The 15,739-nt window shown below is 66.6% G+C and overlaps 1 protein-coding gene across 1 annotated transcript in view; it reads right to left on the reverse strand.

Moving 5' to 3' along the window:
• The window catches only part of Gata5 (GATA binding protein 5), a 31,458-nt gene extending 27,885 nt beyond the window's left edge, over positions 1 to 3,573 (reverse strand). Inside the window, 5 exon segments of the mRNA XM_048349435.1 lie at positions 1,694 to 1,869; positions 3,089 to 3,137; positions 3,139 to 3,423; positions 3,425 to 3,529; positions 3,532 to 3,573. Coding sequence (XP_048205392.1) covers positions 1,694 to 1,869; positions 3,089 to 3,137; positions 3,139 to 3,423; positions 3,425 to 3,529; positions 3,532 to 3,573 — 657 coding nt within the window.
• Positions 3,574 to 15,739: the final 12,166 nt, after the last annotated feature.

Genomic DNA, 15,739 nt, shown 5'->3' on the forward strand with positions numbered 1-15,739 from the left:
GGCCCTGGCGATGGGCGCGGGTCCCGCAGGGCAAGCGCACAGCACACGATGAGCCGGCCGCACACCTGTCCTCGCTGGGGGAGGGCCAGTGGACTGGGAGGGTGAGTCACGGGGTGGGGGTGGGGGGCGAGCGAGGCTCACGGAGTGAGGGGGGCCGGCCCAGACCCCAGCGCTGTGAGCCGTGGGCCCAGGGTCTGCGACTCCTCGGGTGTCTATATGGAGCCTGGCTCTGGGGGTCAGCCCGGGGCAAGGATTAGGACTTGCTTCCCTGAGCTATGCTGGGGCCCCAAAGCAAGTCAGGGGAGACCCCAGCTTCTTTGGGGGAAAAGAAAGGAAGCGGGGAGCATACAAAAGCCCCACCTGGCAGGCACACGATGGGTCACACCTGGGCCGGAAGGGAAGACGGTCCGGGGACAAGCCTAACCTGCTGCGGTGTGCGGTGTGCGTGGGGTGGGGCGTGTGGGGTGTGCGGCATGTCGGGGTGTGTGGTGTGCGGCGTGTGGCGTGCAGGGTGTGGGGTGTGTGGCATGTCGGGGTGTGCGGGGTGTGCGGCATGTCGGGGTGTGCGGCGTGTGGTGTGCAGCGTGCGGGGCGTGCGCTCAGGCAGCCCGAGCAGGGCTCTGCAGTGACCCCCTGCCTCCATGCTAGCCAGTGGTCCTGGTAGAGGGGGCAACAGCTGCCTCCTGGCGCATCCTGGTGCCCGGTCAGGGACTAGAATGGCCGAGGGGTAGGTCTGCGGTCGCGGGGGGGCGGGGGCGGGGGGGACTCAGTTCCACAGGACCTGGGCCAGCTCTCGTCCCACGAATCCTGGCTTTCCTTGGTGACGTTGTGAGGAGGCAGCACTAGGAGTGGCATAGGGCTGAGCCACTGGAAACGGACTGGGGGTGAAGCGGGGTGGGGGAAGCCCTGGCGGGGGAGTCAGCTGTCCCCCAGCTCAAGACACCCGGACTGGGGCAGCCCCCAGCCCCCCTCAGTGAGCCTTGCGGCACCGACGGCGGGTGCTGCCTGGGGCTCACACGGCAGACCAGAGGGCTCCGAACCCACAACGCTCCGCTCAGACTGGAGACCCGAGGGGCCAGCACAGCCTCGACCCCTCCACCGTCGCCTACGGGGACCGGATTCAGCACTGGCCGGGGAGACGCCGAGGCACAGAGCTTCTTTACCCCTCTGCCTGGGGCTCCGGCCCCCGCCCCCCAGCCCCCGCCCCACGGTCCCACACCAGCAGGAACCGAAAGTGAAAACAAGTTCAACCGATAAGGAAGGGAACCCCCAGAGGCCTGGCTTCCCGGACGCCCCTAAAGTATGGGCACAGAGTGCTCTCCAGGGACATAGACCCAAAGACCTTCTCATTTAGGAACCCAACACTCAGCAAAGCACCCTGCCCTGGTGGTCTTTGCTTGGTCCCCCCCCCCCCCCAGCCTCTGACGCCCGGCCAGCCTGCAGCTATCACGGCCTGACTACAAGGCTGGGCCCCGGGGCTGAGTGCTGAGCAGCCCGACAGCACCACGGGCCCCAAGTTCTGGGGGTGCTCGTGGATGACGGCATTGGGAACCCCTGCCCCGCGCCTTCTCCAGAGGCGGAGGTGGGGGGGGGACGGGGGACGGCGGACGGCCGATGGCGCCGATGGCCTGTCCTGCCTCACTGTGGAGAGGCCTGCGGGAGCCAGGTCCCCCCCCCGCCCCCCAGCACTCACCAGCCGCTTCTGGGGCCGCACCAGCGGCCTGTTGACGCCGTTCATCTTGTGGTAGAGGCCGCAGGCGTTGCACAGGTAGTGGCCCGTGCCGTCCCGGCGCCACAGGGGCGTGGACAGAGCCCCGCAGTTGACACACTCGCGGCCCTCGCCGGGAAACTCCTCCAGAAGGTCGGACACTGCCGGGAGGAGCGGCTCGTGAGCCCCGGGCTCGGGCTGCTCCCTGACCCCGCACGCAGGAGCGGCGCCCATCCGACCCACGTCTGCACCTCGTCTCGTTCCACTCTCCTCGTGTTTTACACGTACAGAGATTTAAGTTACTTGAACAACTCGGTAGCCTGAGTGTGAATAAACTGAACTTTGGAGATGGCGCTGCCCGAACCAGGGGCCACAAAGCGTCTGTATTTTTAACCTGCTCGGGAAGCAGAACTGTCTACACGGGCAAAGGGAGGGGACCAAAGGGCACCGCCCCCAGCCAGTGCCTCCCTTCCCTGACCCCCCAACTCCTCCCGCACCTCCTCTGCAAAGTGTAGGGGAGGCGGGTGGGGAGAACAAGTTCTGAGGGGGGCCCTGGTGGCCTGGCTGTCAGCTTTGTTGTGGTCACCACCACGGGACAGCACGGCTTCACCAACACCACCGGGGCGAAGGGCTCCGAGGCCCCTCCAGGCCCAGCCCGGCGCCAGGCGCCAGCGGTGCGGGGGCAGCAGGGGCCCGGGTGGAGGCGGGGTGAGGATCAATCATCACCCAGCTGGGGGTGGGCGCCAGGCGTGGGGGCTGCGCGGGGCCGGGCGCCTGGGCCAGGGAGCCAAAAGGCGGCTGAGTGGCCGGGCGGCCCCAGGCCCTCCTCCCTCCCCGGGGTGGCCCAAACACGGGGCGCCCTTGGGTGTAGACTGCGCTGAAAGCACTCAGAAACCGGGTGGAGCCATTTCCCGCTTTAGAGGCCTGGAACCTGATGATGCGAACTCGTGCTTCTCAGACCCACCCAACCCGCCTCTGAGATTAGGACCGGGGTTTCTCCCGCGCCCAGATCCCCCGATCCACCACTTCACAACGCTGGGGCCCCAAGGCTGGCTGTGGCCGTTTACACCGCCCTGGGTTTAGTTGAACCAAAGGCGGGGGAAAAAAGAATGCATTTCTTTCTCTCTCTTTCTCTCTCTTTCTCTCTCTCTCTCTCTCTCTCTCTCTCTCTCTCTCTCTCTCTCTCTCTCTCTCTCTCTCTCTCTCTCTTTCTCTCTCTCTCCTCTTCCCCCCCTCCCCCCCCACCCCCCACCCCCGCGGACCCTGCCTGCCTTCCCCCGTCAGTCACCGGTCCCCAGCGGGGCAGGCTGCGGGCAGGGAGCGCGTTTCGCCGGGTGCGGGTCGGGGAAGCCGCCGCCCCGCCGGGACGCGGGTACTCACCGAAGGCGGCCCTGCGGCCCGGGAGGGCGGCCGGGGGGCCCTGCAGGCCCGTGGAGCACGCCGCCATCGAAGGCTCCGGCGGCCCAGGACGGAGCCCCGTCGGGGCTGGCGTAGGCCGGGTGGGGTGGCGGGGTACGAGGCGCCCGCGGCCGCCCGAGCGCGGCCGGGTACGGCTCCCGGGGCAGCAGCGGCCCCTGGAAGGCGGCGGCGTCCCGGGCGCCGCGCCGGGGCCGGGCGCGAAGGGGGAACGCGGGCGTCCCGGGCGGCGGCGCGCTGCCCGGCCCGAAGGCGGCGTCCGCGGGGGCCCAGGCCGCGTGCGCGGGGAGCGCGGGGGGGCCGCGGGCCCGGCTCGCGGGCCGGCAGGTAGGGCAGCGCGGGCGGCGCGAACATCGGGGCGCCGGCGCCCGGGCCCGGCAGGAAGGCGCCCGGGTCGGCGTAGGGGGGCCCGCGCCGGGGCTCGCGGCCAGCGCCAGGCTCGGGTACATCCTCGGCGGGTCCCGACCTGCGGGGAAGGGCGGCGGGCGTCGAGGTCTCGGCGCCGGGCAGGTGCGGGCCCCTGGGGCGGATCCCGGGACCCCCGGGGGCGGCCAGGAGCGGCGGGCGCAGCCACCCCGGGGTCCCGGGGCTGCGGGGTCCGCGGATCCGGCCTCGGGGCCCGGCCCCGGGCGGGGGGAGCGGTGGCGGGGGGCGGGGGGCGGGCTCGCAGCACTCACCCGGCGTCGGCGGCGGGAGGGCCGGGTCCCTGGAGCTCGGCCCCCGACGAGGTTCTACGGCGGACGAGGGGCGCTCCAGCCGCCCCCCGGCGCGCCCCGCCCCGCCGGGCCGCCCCTCCCTCCCCGCGGGGTCAGCGCCCGGGCTGCCACGTGACGACACGCGGGCGGGGACCGGAGGGGGCGGGCGGGGACCGGAGGGGCCCGGCGCGGGCGGGGGCGTCGCTCGGGGCGCCCCGCGGAGCCCGGACCCCCCGCCCCCCCCTCCCTCCTCGCGAACCTAGCTGGGGACGCGCCGGGCGGCCCTGGCGCTCGGGGCACTCCCCGGCTTGGGGGCGCGGGTCCCGCGGCAGCCCCCTCTCTGTGGGCTGGCCGGGGGACCGCGGGCCTGGGCCCCCCGACGGGCGGGCATCGCGGCACCGGGCACACGGACGGTCGGGGTTCACCTCCGGGCAGCGTGCGCACAGCTCCCACAGTTTCTGAGCAGCCGCGATGACAGCAGCACCTGCCCTGGCGGCACGGCAGGGCGGCGGGGTCCAGCCCCCGACGGCCACAAGGGGGGGGGCGGCCCCCAAGGCCCAGCCTGGGCGGTCAGGGGAGGCTCTGCTGAGTGCTAGACATGCAGCGTGGGCCGGGTGGTGCGGAGACGTGGGTCTGCGGCCTCTCCGCTATCCCCCACTATCCCCCCACCATCCCCCCGCCATCCACCCGCCATCCCCCCCCGCCATCCCCCCACCATCCCCCACTATCCCCCCCCACCGTGGACGGCACAGCACCAGCGGCCAGAGCAACCCTGGGTGTCAGCAGCGCTAGCAACAGCGAATATTTTGCATTTGCCCCACCCAGCCCTCGGCTCAGGTGGGCCCAGGGGGGTGGAGAGCATGAGGGAGGGGGGTGGGGGCTGGAGGCGGGGGCAGAAGGTGTGGATGCGCTCTGGGCCCGGTGGCCCCGGGTGTGCCTGGGGACTGAGGGCCCCCGCCCCTCCCGCCCCCTCCCGCCCTTTCCCTCCCAGGCCTCCGGCCAGCCGCTCTGCGCCTCCAGCTTTCGGGGACCCCGCGGCAGGCTTTGTGTGGAGGTCTCCCTCCCCTTCGAAGTGGCCCCACCAAGGCGGGGCTGGGACTCAGGACCTCAAGGCCCTGCAGCTAGGAAGCTCCGCACCGACGTCCAAAGTCACAGCAGCGCTGCTCTGAATTCTGGGTCCTTAGCAAAGTGGGGGGATGCTCCCGGAGCCCGGTGAAGTCAAGCGAGGGGGGGTAACTTGCTGGGGGCTGAGTCCCCCCAAAAGAAGTTCTAGAGGAAAAGGAAAGATCTGGAATAAAACCTGGGCTCCTGCCCCGAGGCTGGGGAAGGACTTGGATTTTTTTCTTGCTGTGAGTACAATCAGTGAAGGCTAGAAGTAGAGAAGGGCGGGGCTAGGTGTGGTAGTTTGCCCTGAGCTATTTCTATTAATTCTCACACTGACCTCTCTTGGGAGGCCGATGGCGTTAATAGTTCTGCTTACAAATGAAGAACGGAGCACCTAGAGGGAGAGGACAGCTAATTTGCCCCAAGTCACTGAGACACTAAAGCCAATGAAGATCAATGGAGAATGCAGAATATGCTCGAGCTGGTGGCTCCCAGGCCCCCGGGGAAGAGGGCACCGCAGGCCACCGCCATTGGGCCCTTCCTGACTCACAAAGGGAGGAGTCTTGATTCACGCCTCAAAGCCCAGGGTTCTTCAAGGCCTAGGGTGCTGGTGGAGGTGCGGGGGGGGGGGGGGGGGGGGTGTCAGAAGGGAAACTGTGTGTGTGTGTGTGTATCACAGGCACGTTGATTCTAGGGCTTGAACTCAGGACCTCGCGTTCTTCTGGGCTTTTCTGCTCACAGCTGGTAGCTATCACTTGAGCTGCACCTCTGGTCCGTAGTGGGCATCTTGGGGGTTCTGCTGGGAGGGGCAGGGGCCTCCTGGCGCTGGGTCCGGGCTTCCACGGGGGCATGAGCGTGGTCCTCCTGTGGCCCGGCTTTCGCTCCTTGAGGACATGGGCAGGCGAGTCTCACACCCACTTCGCAGATGAGGAAAACATGGCCAGTGCCTATGCAAGGGCCGTGCTAGCAGGGCCTGCGGCAGCCTCGGAGCCCAGGCCTGGTGCTCTTTGGACCCTGCTGAGCTCCACCGCCCCTGCTCCCCTGGCCTGCTCTGGCAGGCTGTCCTGGGGGCCTGCAGCCCCGCAAGTCTAGGCAGGGGAAGGGGGTTCCCTGCAGGGCCCCATTAGCTCCTCCCTCCCACTGTGGGTGAGGCTTGCACCATGGGGTGTGGCCTGCACTGTGGGTGTGGTCTGTGTTGTGGGTGTGGCCTGCACTGTGGGTGTGGTCTGTGTTGTGGGTGTGGCCTGCACTGTGGGTGTGACCTGCATGGTGGGGTGTGGCCTGCACTGTGGGTGTGGTCTGTGCTGTAGGTGTGGCTTGCACTGTAGGTGCCGCCTGCACTGTGGGTGTGGTCTTCATTGTGGGTGTGGCACGCACTGTGGGTGTGGCCTGTGCTGTGGGGTGTGGCCCACACTGTGGGTGTGGCCCGCGCTGTAGGTGTGGCCCGTGCTGTGGGTGTGGCCCACACTGTGGGTGTGGCCCGCGCTGTAGGTGTGGCCCGCGCTGTGGGTGTGGCCCACACTGTGGGTGTGGCCCGTGCTGTGGGTGTGGCCCACACTGTGGGTGTGGCCCGTGCTGTAGGTGTGGCCTGCGCTGTGGGTGTGGCCCATGCTGTGGGTGTGGCCCGCACTGTGGTGTGGCCTGCACTGTGGGTGTGGCCCGTGCTGTGGGTGTGGCCCGTGCTGTGGGTGTGGCCTGTGCTGTGGGTGTGGCCCGTGCTGTGGGTGTGGCCCATGCTGTGGGTGTGGCCTGTGCTGTGGGTGTGGCCCGCACTGTGGGTGTGGCCTGCACTGTGGGTGTGGCCCGTGCTGTGGGTGTGGCCCGTGCTGTGGGTGTGGTCCATGCTGTGGGTGTGGCCTGTGCTGTGGGTGTGGCCCCACACTGTGGGTGTGGCCCGTGCTGTGGGTGTGGCCCGTGCTGTGGGTGTGGCCTGTGCTGTGGGTGTGGCCCGCACTGTGGGTGTGGCCTTGCTGTGGGTGTGGCCTGCACTGTGGGTGACAGAACGAGGCGGAGCTGGCTGCTGAGCAAAGGATTGGGGAAAGAAAGCCGAGCAGGCCCCGTCCTGCATCAGAACCTCGTGGCTTTGTGGGCAGCCTTCAGCGTGGCAGGCCAGTGGCTGGACGTCCTCGTGGGCTGCGTGGGTTTCCTGCCTTCGTTCTCGGGAGGGGCATGTCGGCGAGCGTCCCGCACCGACGGGATGGAGGCAGCAAGAAGGTGGTGCGTGCGGTGGGGGGATCAGGTAAGGGGAGAGGTGAGCAGAGCTTTCTGTGCTTTCACAGCTCTGAGCCCCAGTGAGGAAGCCAGGACTCCAGGCCGTGGATGGGACTGACCGTGACTGTCACCCAGGCCACCTGGTGACCAAGGGGGGTGGGGGGAGGGGGGGGAGGGAGGAGGGCGGGGAGGAGGGCGATAAACCTGCCCGCCTGCCCTGAGTAAGATGGCAACTCTGGCTGTGCATTCTGACTTTGTGGGAGAAGATGAAAAAATAAAAGCCGTCGATCACCCGGTGGCATGGTGTTGGACTGAAAACGGGGGTCCTCGTTCTGCTCTGGTGGGCTCAGGACTCAGGATGGTTGCCTGCTTGTCCCGGCCTGTTTTGTGCAGGAGTCGACTTTCACTAAGTCCCTTTCTGCCTCCCTCCTCCCAGACCCCACTGTCTGTTTGGGCAGGACCTGAACTCCCTCCATACTTCTGCAGACTGACGCCTAAAAGCCGGAGGGTGCTACCTGCACCCCATCCCACCAGCGTACACTCCCTGCATTCACAAGGCTGGGGGACCAGGGCCCTGCCCCCGCCCCCTCCCTCCCCCCCCCCCCCCCCGCCTGTCACTGGGAACACTGAATCGCGAGCAGGGGGCGGGAGGAAGCTCTTGCTTCGGGAACCTGCGTCTGCAGAGGGCTCTGGGCTTCCCTGGAGAGCAGGGCTGCCTCCTGTTCTCCTGGACTCTGGGGGTCACTGCTCTGGGCCAGCCAGTGGGACCAGCCGATCACTTGGAGCCTTCTCCACCTCCACCGTGCTCCACCTCCCAGCGGTGCTCCACTTCCCCAGGGTTTCACGGCGTTACACTGAAAGCCAGTGAGTCCCCATCCCAGACAGTGCTGTAGGCTCTGCCTGGTGCCTGCAACACAGGAATCCTCTTCCCCTCCCTCCCTCCCTCCCCTCCCAGTCTGGCCTCCAGCTTAGGATCCTCCTGCCTCAGCCTCCCAAGTGCTGGGTCACTCGCCACCAACACCCATCTCTTATGTTGCTTTAAAAAGAAAGCCTTCCTCCTCTGCCTCTCTCCGTCATCCTGCTCCTGCCTGCCTGCCCCTTCATTTCTTCTCTGCTCCTCACTCCACCTATAAAACGGTCTCACGAGTGTGCCCTCCCGCAGTCCCTCTGGTTTCCCTGTTTCTGCCTGAGGGGCTGCGTGGCTGCAGCTGGCCAGGGACCCGTCCAGGCCTGACCGGCAGCGTTCCCCCCCGCCGCCCCCCCCAGCTTCCAGAAGGAGCCCTGGTGCTCGTGGGCAGAGCAGAGGCTTGCCTCCACCTCTGTGGGGAGGGACTGGCGCAGGAGCTGCTGCCCTCTGCCCGCCCCGTGAGTTTCCTGGCCCAGAGCTGAGCTTATCGCAGGAGGCTTGCGTCTGCTCAGTGTAGCGGCTTGGCTCGGCTCGCGGGGAGTCAGAGCCGTCTGCCCCCCCCCCCCGCCCGCCGGCGCCACGGGCTGGGGGGAGAGGTGTCAGGCAGAGTGAAGCGGTCCCCAGGCAGGGCCTGTCGTCCGAGGAGGAAAGGGTGCCAGGGAGGTGGGGACACGGCCGGCCGGGTGCTTTTCCTCTGCTTTTTTTTTTTTTTTTAAACTTTTTTATTAGTGTAGTTTGATTGTGAGGTGCTTACAGTGTGCTTTGATCAAATTCACCCCGCTATTACTTCCCTGTCCGCTTTTAAAACTATTTTAACAGGTTTCATTGTTTTTATTTTCTTACATGTATATGAACCACTTTCTTGATTTCACCCACAATTTCACCCTTAATTTACAATTTTATCTTTTTTTTTTTTGCCAGTCCTGGGGCTTGAACTCAGGGCCTGAGCACTGTCCCTGGGCTTCTTTTTGCTCAAGGCTAGCACTCTGCCACTTGAGCCACAGCGCCACTTCTGGCTTTTTCTATATATGTGGTGCTGGGGAATCGAACCCAGGGCTTCATGTATGAGAAGCAAGCACTCTACTAGCCGTATTCCCAGCCTTGTATCATTTTTTCTTAAATGTCTAGATTCTGCATCTGAGAGAGAACATGCAGTATCTGTCTTTCTCAGTCTGGCTTATTTCAATCAATATGATTTCTTCCAGTCCCACCTGTTTTCCTGCAAACAACATAATTTCATTCTTCCTTTTGACCAGATAACAGTCCACTGTGCATACATTGTAGCACGCTGTCTTCCTTCCTTCCTCGGCTGGTGGCCCCAGGCTGGGTCTGGGTCTGTCTACCCTGAGCATCGCTGCCGTGGGTGCAGTGTGCGGGAATCTCTCTTGTACGATGACCTACGTCCTCAGACATGGGCACGCATGGTAGGATTGTGTGGTAGCTCTCGTTTTAAGTTTTGAGGAACCTCCACACTGATTTCCATGGTGCAATGCTCACTTTCTATCTTTCACCTTTTAGCTTTGCAGTTCACACGTTTCCAACAATGAACAACAAGTGCATTGATAATCTGCAAATATAAACGCCATAAGCACAGCCTTTCCACGCGGTCTGGCTGAGCACGCCCCCGAGGGCTGCCGTGGGCTTCTCCGGCCGCCGTGGGCTTCTCCGGCCGCCGTGGGCTTCTCCGGCCGCCGTGGGCTTCTCCGGCCGCCGCGGGCTTCTCCGGCCGCCGTGGGCTTCTCCAGCCACCGTGGCCTGCGCATCGCAGCCTTACTTCCAGCGTGACTTGGTGCTGGCCTGGGGCTCCTGGCCCTTGAGGCCTGTGCTGCCCTTGCGTGGCAGCTCCTGAGCCCCAGTTCTAACTCCAGTGCTTCTGTCACGAGGAAATGGGGGACTGTAGGCCAGGGTACTTTTGGTGCCCTGAGGCAGGCCAGGAAGACAGTCTCGCTGCTGCTGACCTCCTGGCCCTGAGAGCCCGGGCTACTCCTGCCCGTCCTGTGGGGAGCCGTGGGGCCGGCTGCTGAGAGCTGGCTGGGCCGGTCTCCGAGGGCCTGGGGCTGTCCCAGGGCCAGCAGCTCCGTGGACGAGCTTCCCCGCTGTCCCCCGATGGCGCCCCGCCGGGGCTGCTGAGGCGCGGGCCCGGCCGCGCCTGCCTGCCGGTGCTGCTGGAGACAGCCAGGCCGGGAGCTTCCCCGTGCGCTGCAGCTGGAGTCTTTCTGCAGCGGACCGGTGCCTCCCTCCTCCTGCGGCCCGGGCTCCCCGGAGGGGCCTCCTTTGAGGGGAGATAAGGGGCTCCACAGGCTGCAGACAGGCCAGGCGCCCTGACAGGGAGGCGCCACTGGGAGCCCCCTCCCCCAGCCACCGCTTCCTCCCCCAGAGGTTCCCTGCCCTCCCCTGCCCTCCCCTCCCCTCCTTACTCCCCGGCTCCTCTCTAGCTGGTGTTCAGGGAAGTGCTGAAGACACCGCAAGGCTTGCTCCTGGGGGGCTGTTGTCCTTCCCGGGGGTCAGTGCTCTGGTCAGAGCTCAAGAGGCTCAAACTCGCTTCCCCCAAGTCTGTCCGCAGGGTTTGGACACGTTTGTCCTGGGTCCGGTCAGGAGCACCGCTGTGTGAGCAGAGGGCAGAGCTACGGTCTCCTCCCGCGCCTGGCAGCGGGCACCGGGACACGGGCAGGGGAACGCAGGTGCAGAGGGGGCCGAGGCGCCCTGACGGGGTGGGGGCGGGGCGGGGGTGGGGCGCTCCCGGCCCCGAGCGCCGCCTCGCACCCCGCGTGGGGAGGCCGCCTCTGCCAGGGAGGTGCAGATCGCCTCGCCACGTTCTAGAAGTTGGAGTTCTTGCAAACATCGAGATGTTCCTCACCTAGAAGATGAAGTCAGCCGGTGCCAGTGGCTCCCACCTGTCATCCTCGCTATTCAGGAGGCTGAGATCCGAGGATCGCGGTTCAAAGCCAGCCCGGGCAGGAAAGTCCCCATGAGACGCTGATCTCCAATGAGCCACTCACAAGAACGGGAAGTGGCGCGGTGGCTCAGGCGGGTAGCGCGCTGGCCTTGAAGCTGAGGAACAGCACCCAGGCCCTGAGTTCAAGGCCACGACCGACAAAAAAAAAACAGAAAGAAAATGAAGTCATCCCAGGCGCCCGTGGCTCTCGCCTGGCACCCTCGCCACGCAGGGGCCGAGGGCCGAGGACCACGGCCAGGAGTCAGCCCGGCTGCAAGGGCTGAGCTTCTTCTCTCCACCTGACCTGTCTGGCTTGCGTCCCCAGACCTGGTTCTCAGCAGGGGGTCCGGCTGCTCGGCTGCGCGATTGGGGGGCTGTGCGTGTCTCCGTCTGCGTGGGGACAGCGCCCCGCCACGGGCGAGGGTGCGGGAAGTGTTTTCTCGGCGCGGGCCGGGTGGGGCTGCCCGGCTTCTCTCGCCCGCTGCTCAGTGATGAAGAAGCCGGGATGGGGGGTGGTGAGGCGGGCGGGCGAGGCGCTGCCTCCGGAAGGCCTCGTCCCAGGCCGGGTCTGGACACGTAGCCCTCCCCAGAGGGCGGACCCCAGACTCCCGGGGAGCCCCGCAGGGACGGGTCCCAGCAGGAGGCGGGCCGCTGCCCCGGGAGCCTGGCCCTCCCGGGGGCTGGAGGGGAGGGCGGTGGGAGGGCTGGGTCCCACGTACGTGGTTCCGTGGCAGCTGTGTGTGCGGGAGCAGCTCTGCCTGCGGCGTTTGCAAGCTGGGAGGCGGGAGTGGCCCCGGCTCTGGCGTCTGCTCTGCCCGGGCAGGGCTGACGGCCGACTTGGAATGGAAGGAGACGCTGGGCCCCGCCACTTGGCCCCACACTGGGCAGGTGAGTGGCTGCTCAGCTCCTTTGGGCTCCGGCCTCCTCCCCAAGGCCCCCGCTCTGACCCCCCTCCCAGCGGGGAGGCCTGCGGGGGGCCAGGCCGCGGTGGTGTTGGCCGTGTGTCCTCGCCAACCTGCAAGCACACCTGTGCGGAGGTCAGGCCACGAGGCTGCCTCCGTGGGCAAGAGGGGCCAGGGCGTGGCTTGGGTGGGGCGGGCTGGGGTGGGGGCTGCCCACCCTGCTGGGGCAGTTCTCTCCGTCCGTTTTGCCCGAGGCTCCCGCCTGCTCTGGGCCTTCTCTGGTTGCTGATCCTGGGCTGGGCCGGGCTGGAGACCCAGGGCCCTGTGTAGCCACTCCTCCCCAGCAGGCAGGGGCGGAGGAGGTGGGGGAGGAGGGGGGGTGGAGCAACCCCTCTCTCTGTACTCACTTTTCTCCTCAGCTGAGGGTCCCAGGCAGGTGAAGGGGCCCCCGGGCAGGCATGTTTGTCCTGGGGCGGGGACAGGTCCTGTCTACCCTTCACCCTTGCTCCTGTGACTCCCCTGTGACTCCCTTGTGACTCCCCTATGACTCCCCCATGGCTCTCCTGTGACTCCCTGTGACTCCCCCGTGACTCCCCTGTGGCTCTCCTGTGACTCCCCTGTGACTCCCCCGTGGCTCTCCTGTGACTCCCCCGTGGCTCTCCTGTGACTCCCCTGTGACTCCCCCGTGACTCCCCCGTGGCTCTCCTGTGACTCCCCTGTGGCTCTCCTGTGACTCCCCGTGGCTCTCCTGTGACTCCCCTGTGACTCCCCCGTGGCTCCCCTGTGACTCCCCTGTGACTCCCCCGTGGCTCCCCCGTGGCTCTCCTGTGGCTCCCCCGTGGCTCCCCCGTGACTCCCCTGTGACTCCCCCGTGGCTCTCCTGTGGCTCCCCCGTGGCTCTCCTGTGACTCCCCTGTGACTCCCCGTGGCTCTCCTGTGACTCCCCTGTGACTCCCCCGTGACTCCCCTGTGGCTCTCCTGTGACTCCCCTGTGACTCCCCCGTGGCTCTCCTGTGACTCCCCTGTGACTCCCCCGTGGCTCTCCTGTGACTCCCCTGTGACTCCCCCGTGGCTCTCCTGTGACTCCCCTGTGACTCCCCCGTGACTCCCCTGTGACTCCCCGTGGCTCCCCTGTGACTCCCCCGTGGCTCCCCTGTGACTCCCCTGTGGCTCTCCTGTGACTCCCCGTGGCTCTCCTGTGACTCCCTTGTGACTCCCCTGTGACTCCCCCGTGGCTCTCCTGTGACTCCCTTGTGACTCCCCTGTGACTCCCCCGTGGCTTTCCTGTGACTCCCCCGTGGCTCTCCTGTGACTCCCCGTGGCCCCCCGTGACTCCCCCGTTGCCGGGCTAGGTTTACCTCCCCTGGTGTGGGGATGCTAAGCTTACTCTCTTATCTGCACTCCCTTTCTCACCCTCTCCCCTGGCTGCCCGACCTGCAGGCAGGCCAAGGTGGAGTGGGGGAACTAGGGTAGGCCTCAGGTGCACGTGGCCGAACGAGACCCCTTTCCTCCCTCCTTACCCACCAAGGAAGCCAGGCGCACACGGAATCTCGGAGAAAGCTTCAAGAGCAATCTGGTTTAATAGGGGAGTGGCTAACAGTTAATATAGTAATGCTGACGAGAGGCTGGGAATATGGCCTAGTGGCAAGAGTGCTTGCCTCGTATACATGAGGCCCTGGGTTCGATTCCTCAGCACCACATATACAGAAAATGGCCAGAAGGGGCGCTGTGGCTCAAGTGGCAGAGTGCTAGCCTTAAGCAAAAAAGAAGCCAGGGACAGTGCTCAGGCCCCGGCCTAGGACTGGCCAAAAAAAAAAAAAAAAGAAAAAGAAATGCTGATGAGAAAAGGGGTGATAAACCAGGAGCTGGCGATAGGCTGGCGAGCTTGTCCTAGGACCCCTTCATGGGCTAACATCACTCCCATAGTACCATCCCCTGGGCAAAGCCCGCGAAAAGGGGAGCACACATGCTAGCTGGTGAGAAGTTGGGGGGCTGGTCATCAAGCTACCCCTTCTGGTTCCGGACCCAGAGAGGTGTGGCTTACTTCCACACTGCCCCAGGGCTGGGGGGGAGGGCAGCGTCCTGGGAGCTCTCTCCTTGCCCTTCCCCCCTCAAGGCCAAAGCTGAACCCTAATACCCGTGACACCCCGTGGCCCCCCGTGGCTCCCCCGTGACACCCCGTGGCTCCGGAGGCTCACTTGCAGAAGAGTTGCACCTCCTGGAGAGCAGTGAGCGTCTGGACCGTCTTACAGACAAGCCGGGGCCCCTGGTGTACTGAATGGGGAAACTGAGTCCAAGGTCGCACAACCAGACCTGGCTGCCTTCGGGGTCCAGACTCCAGCTCCCACTGCCTCCTCCACCAGCTGAGGCCCGGCCAGGAAATCCCAGGGTCAGTGTGGCCCAGCTGCCCTCAGAGCTGGGCATGGAGCCCTAGCCCCCGAGGAAACAGCTCCACCACTGCCGGGCCTACCCAGCCCCCCCGCTGCCTCCTCCTCAGTGTGGCCGTCGGCCCAGGGGCAAGGCAGGGGCGGCTATGGGGGCTGGGGGCTGATGGGCAGGGCAGGGGGCAGCTATGGGGGACTGGGGGCTGATGGGGGCTGGGGGCTGATGGGAAGGGCAGGGCAGGGGGCAGCTATGGGGGCTGGGGGCTGATGGGAAGGGCAGGGGGCAGCTATGGGGGCTGGGGGCTGATGGGAAGGGCAGGGGGCAGCTATGGGGGCTGGGGGCTGATGGGAAGGGCAGGGGGCAGCTATGGGGGCTGGGGGCTGATGGGAAGGGCAGGGGGCAGCTATGGGGGCTGGGGGCTGATGGGGGCTGGGGGCTGATGGGAAGGGCAGGGGGGCAGCTGTGGGGACTGGGGGCTGATGGGAAGGGCAGGGGGGCAGCTATGGGGGCTGGGGGCTGATGGGCAGGGCAGGGGGGTGGCTATGGGGACTGGGGGCTGATGGGCAGGGCAGGGGGCTGGCTATGGGGACTGGGGGCTGATGGGCAGGGCAGGGGGGCGGCTGTGGGGGCTGGGGGCTGATGGAAGGGCAGGGGGCAGCTATGGGGGCTGGGGGCTGATGGGGACTGGGGGCTGATGGGCAGGGCAGGGGGCAGCTATGGGGAGTGGGGCTGATGGGCAGGGCAGGGGGAGCTGTTGGTGTCAACATCTGGATGATGATGGGGGCCAAGGCACCAACACCGACCCCTTTTTCTTTTGTTACAGCACAGCCATCTTCCTTCCTCTTGGACTTCCTTTTCGAATGATAAAAGCAGGGGCTGCTTGCAGCCTGGCATGCTTCAGAGGACACTGAGGTTCTAAAACAAGCCGAGGGTCTTCCCTCCTCACCCTCCGCCGAGGGTCCCCCCCCCCCGTCCACCCCACCTCCCCACCGTCCATCTCCCGACGGCCGCCCTCGATGCTGTGGGCACGGTGTCCAGGGCCTCCCCGTCTGCGATGGGCGTCCATAGGTGGCCCGGTTCTGAGCTGGGAGCGGCGGAGTGGCCGGCCGGCCCTCTGGGGTCTCACAGGGGCCTTTCCGGGGCCAGGCCCGGGCGCCGCCCAGCGTGGTCTGCGAGCTCCCGGCCCCGCCCGAGCCAGCCACGTGCCACCTCGGCCGACGCCTGGGCCCCGCGAGCAGGCGGCCGCGGACTTTGAGCCGGGCCGCGGCGGGGAGGGGAGGTCGGCAGCACCCCGGGGGCACGTGGGGTGGAGGCCACCTTGACGGTTGGGTGGCCCGCGGGCTGGGACCGCGTGTCAGGGGCCACCTGCAGCACAGCTTGTAACAGGCGGTGACTCAGCTGGTTATGGCTCATCCAGCCATAAAGTTGGGGCGAGGGCCCAGCACCCCACAGTGCTCCGTGGAGCCCTGGTCCTGG

Source organism: Perognathus longimembris, chromosome 6, assembly GCF_023159225.1.
Source record: "Perognathus longimembris pacificus isolate PPM17 chromosome 6, ASM2315922v1, whole genome shotgun sequence".
Lineage (NCBI taxonomy): Eukaryota > Metazoa > Chordata > Mammalia > Rodentia > Heteromyidae > Perognathus > Perognathus longimembris.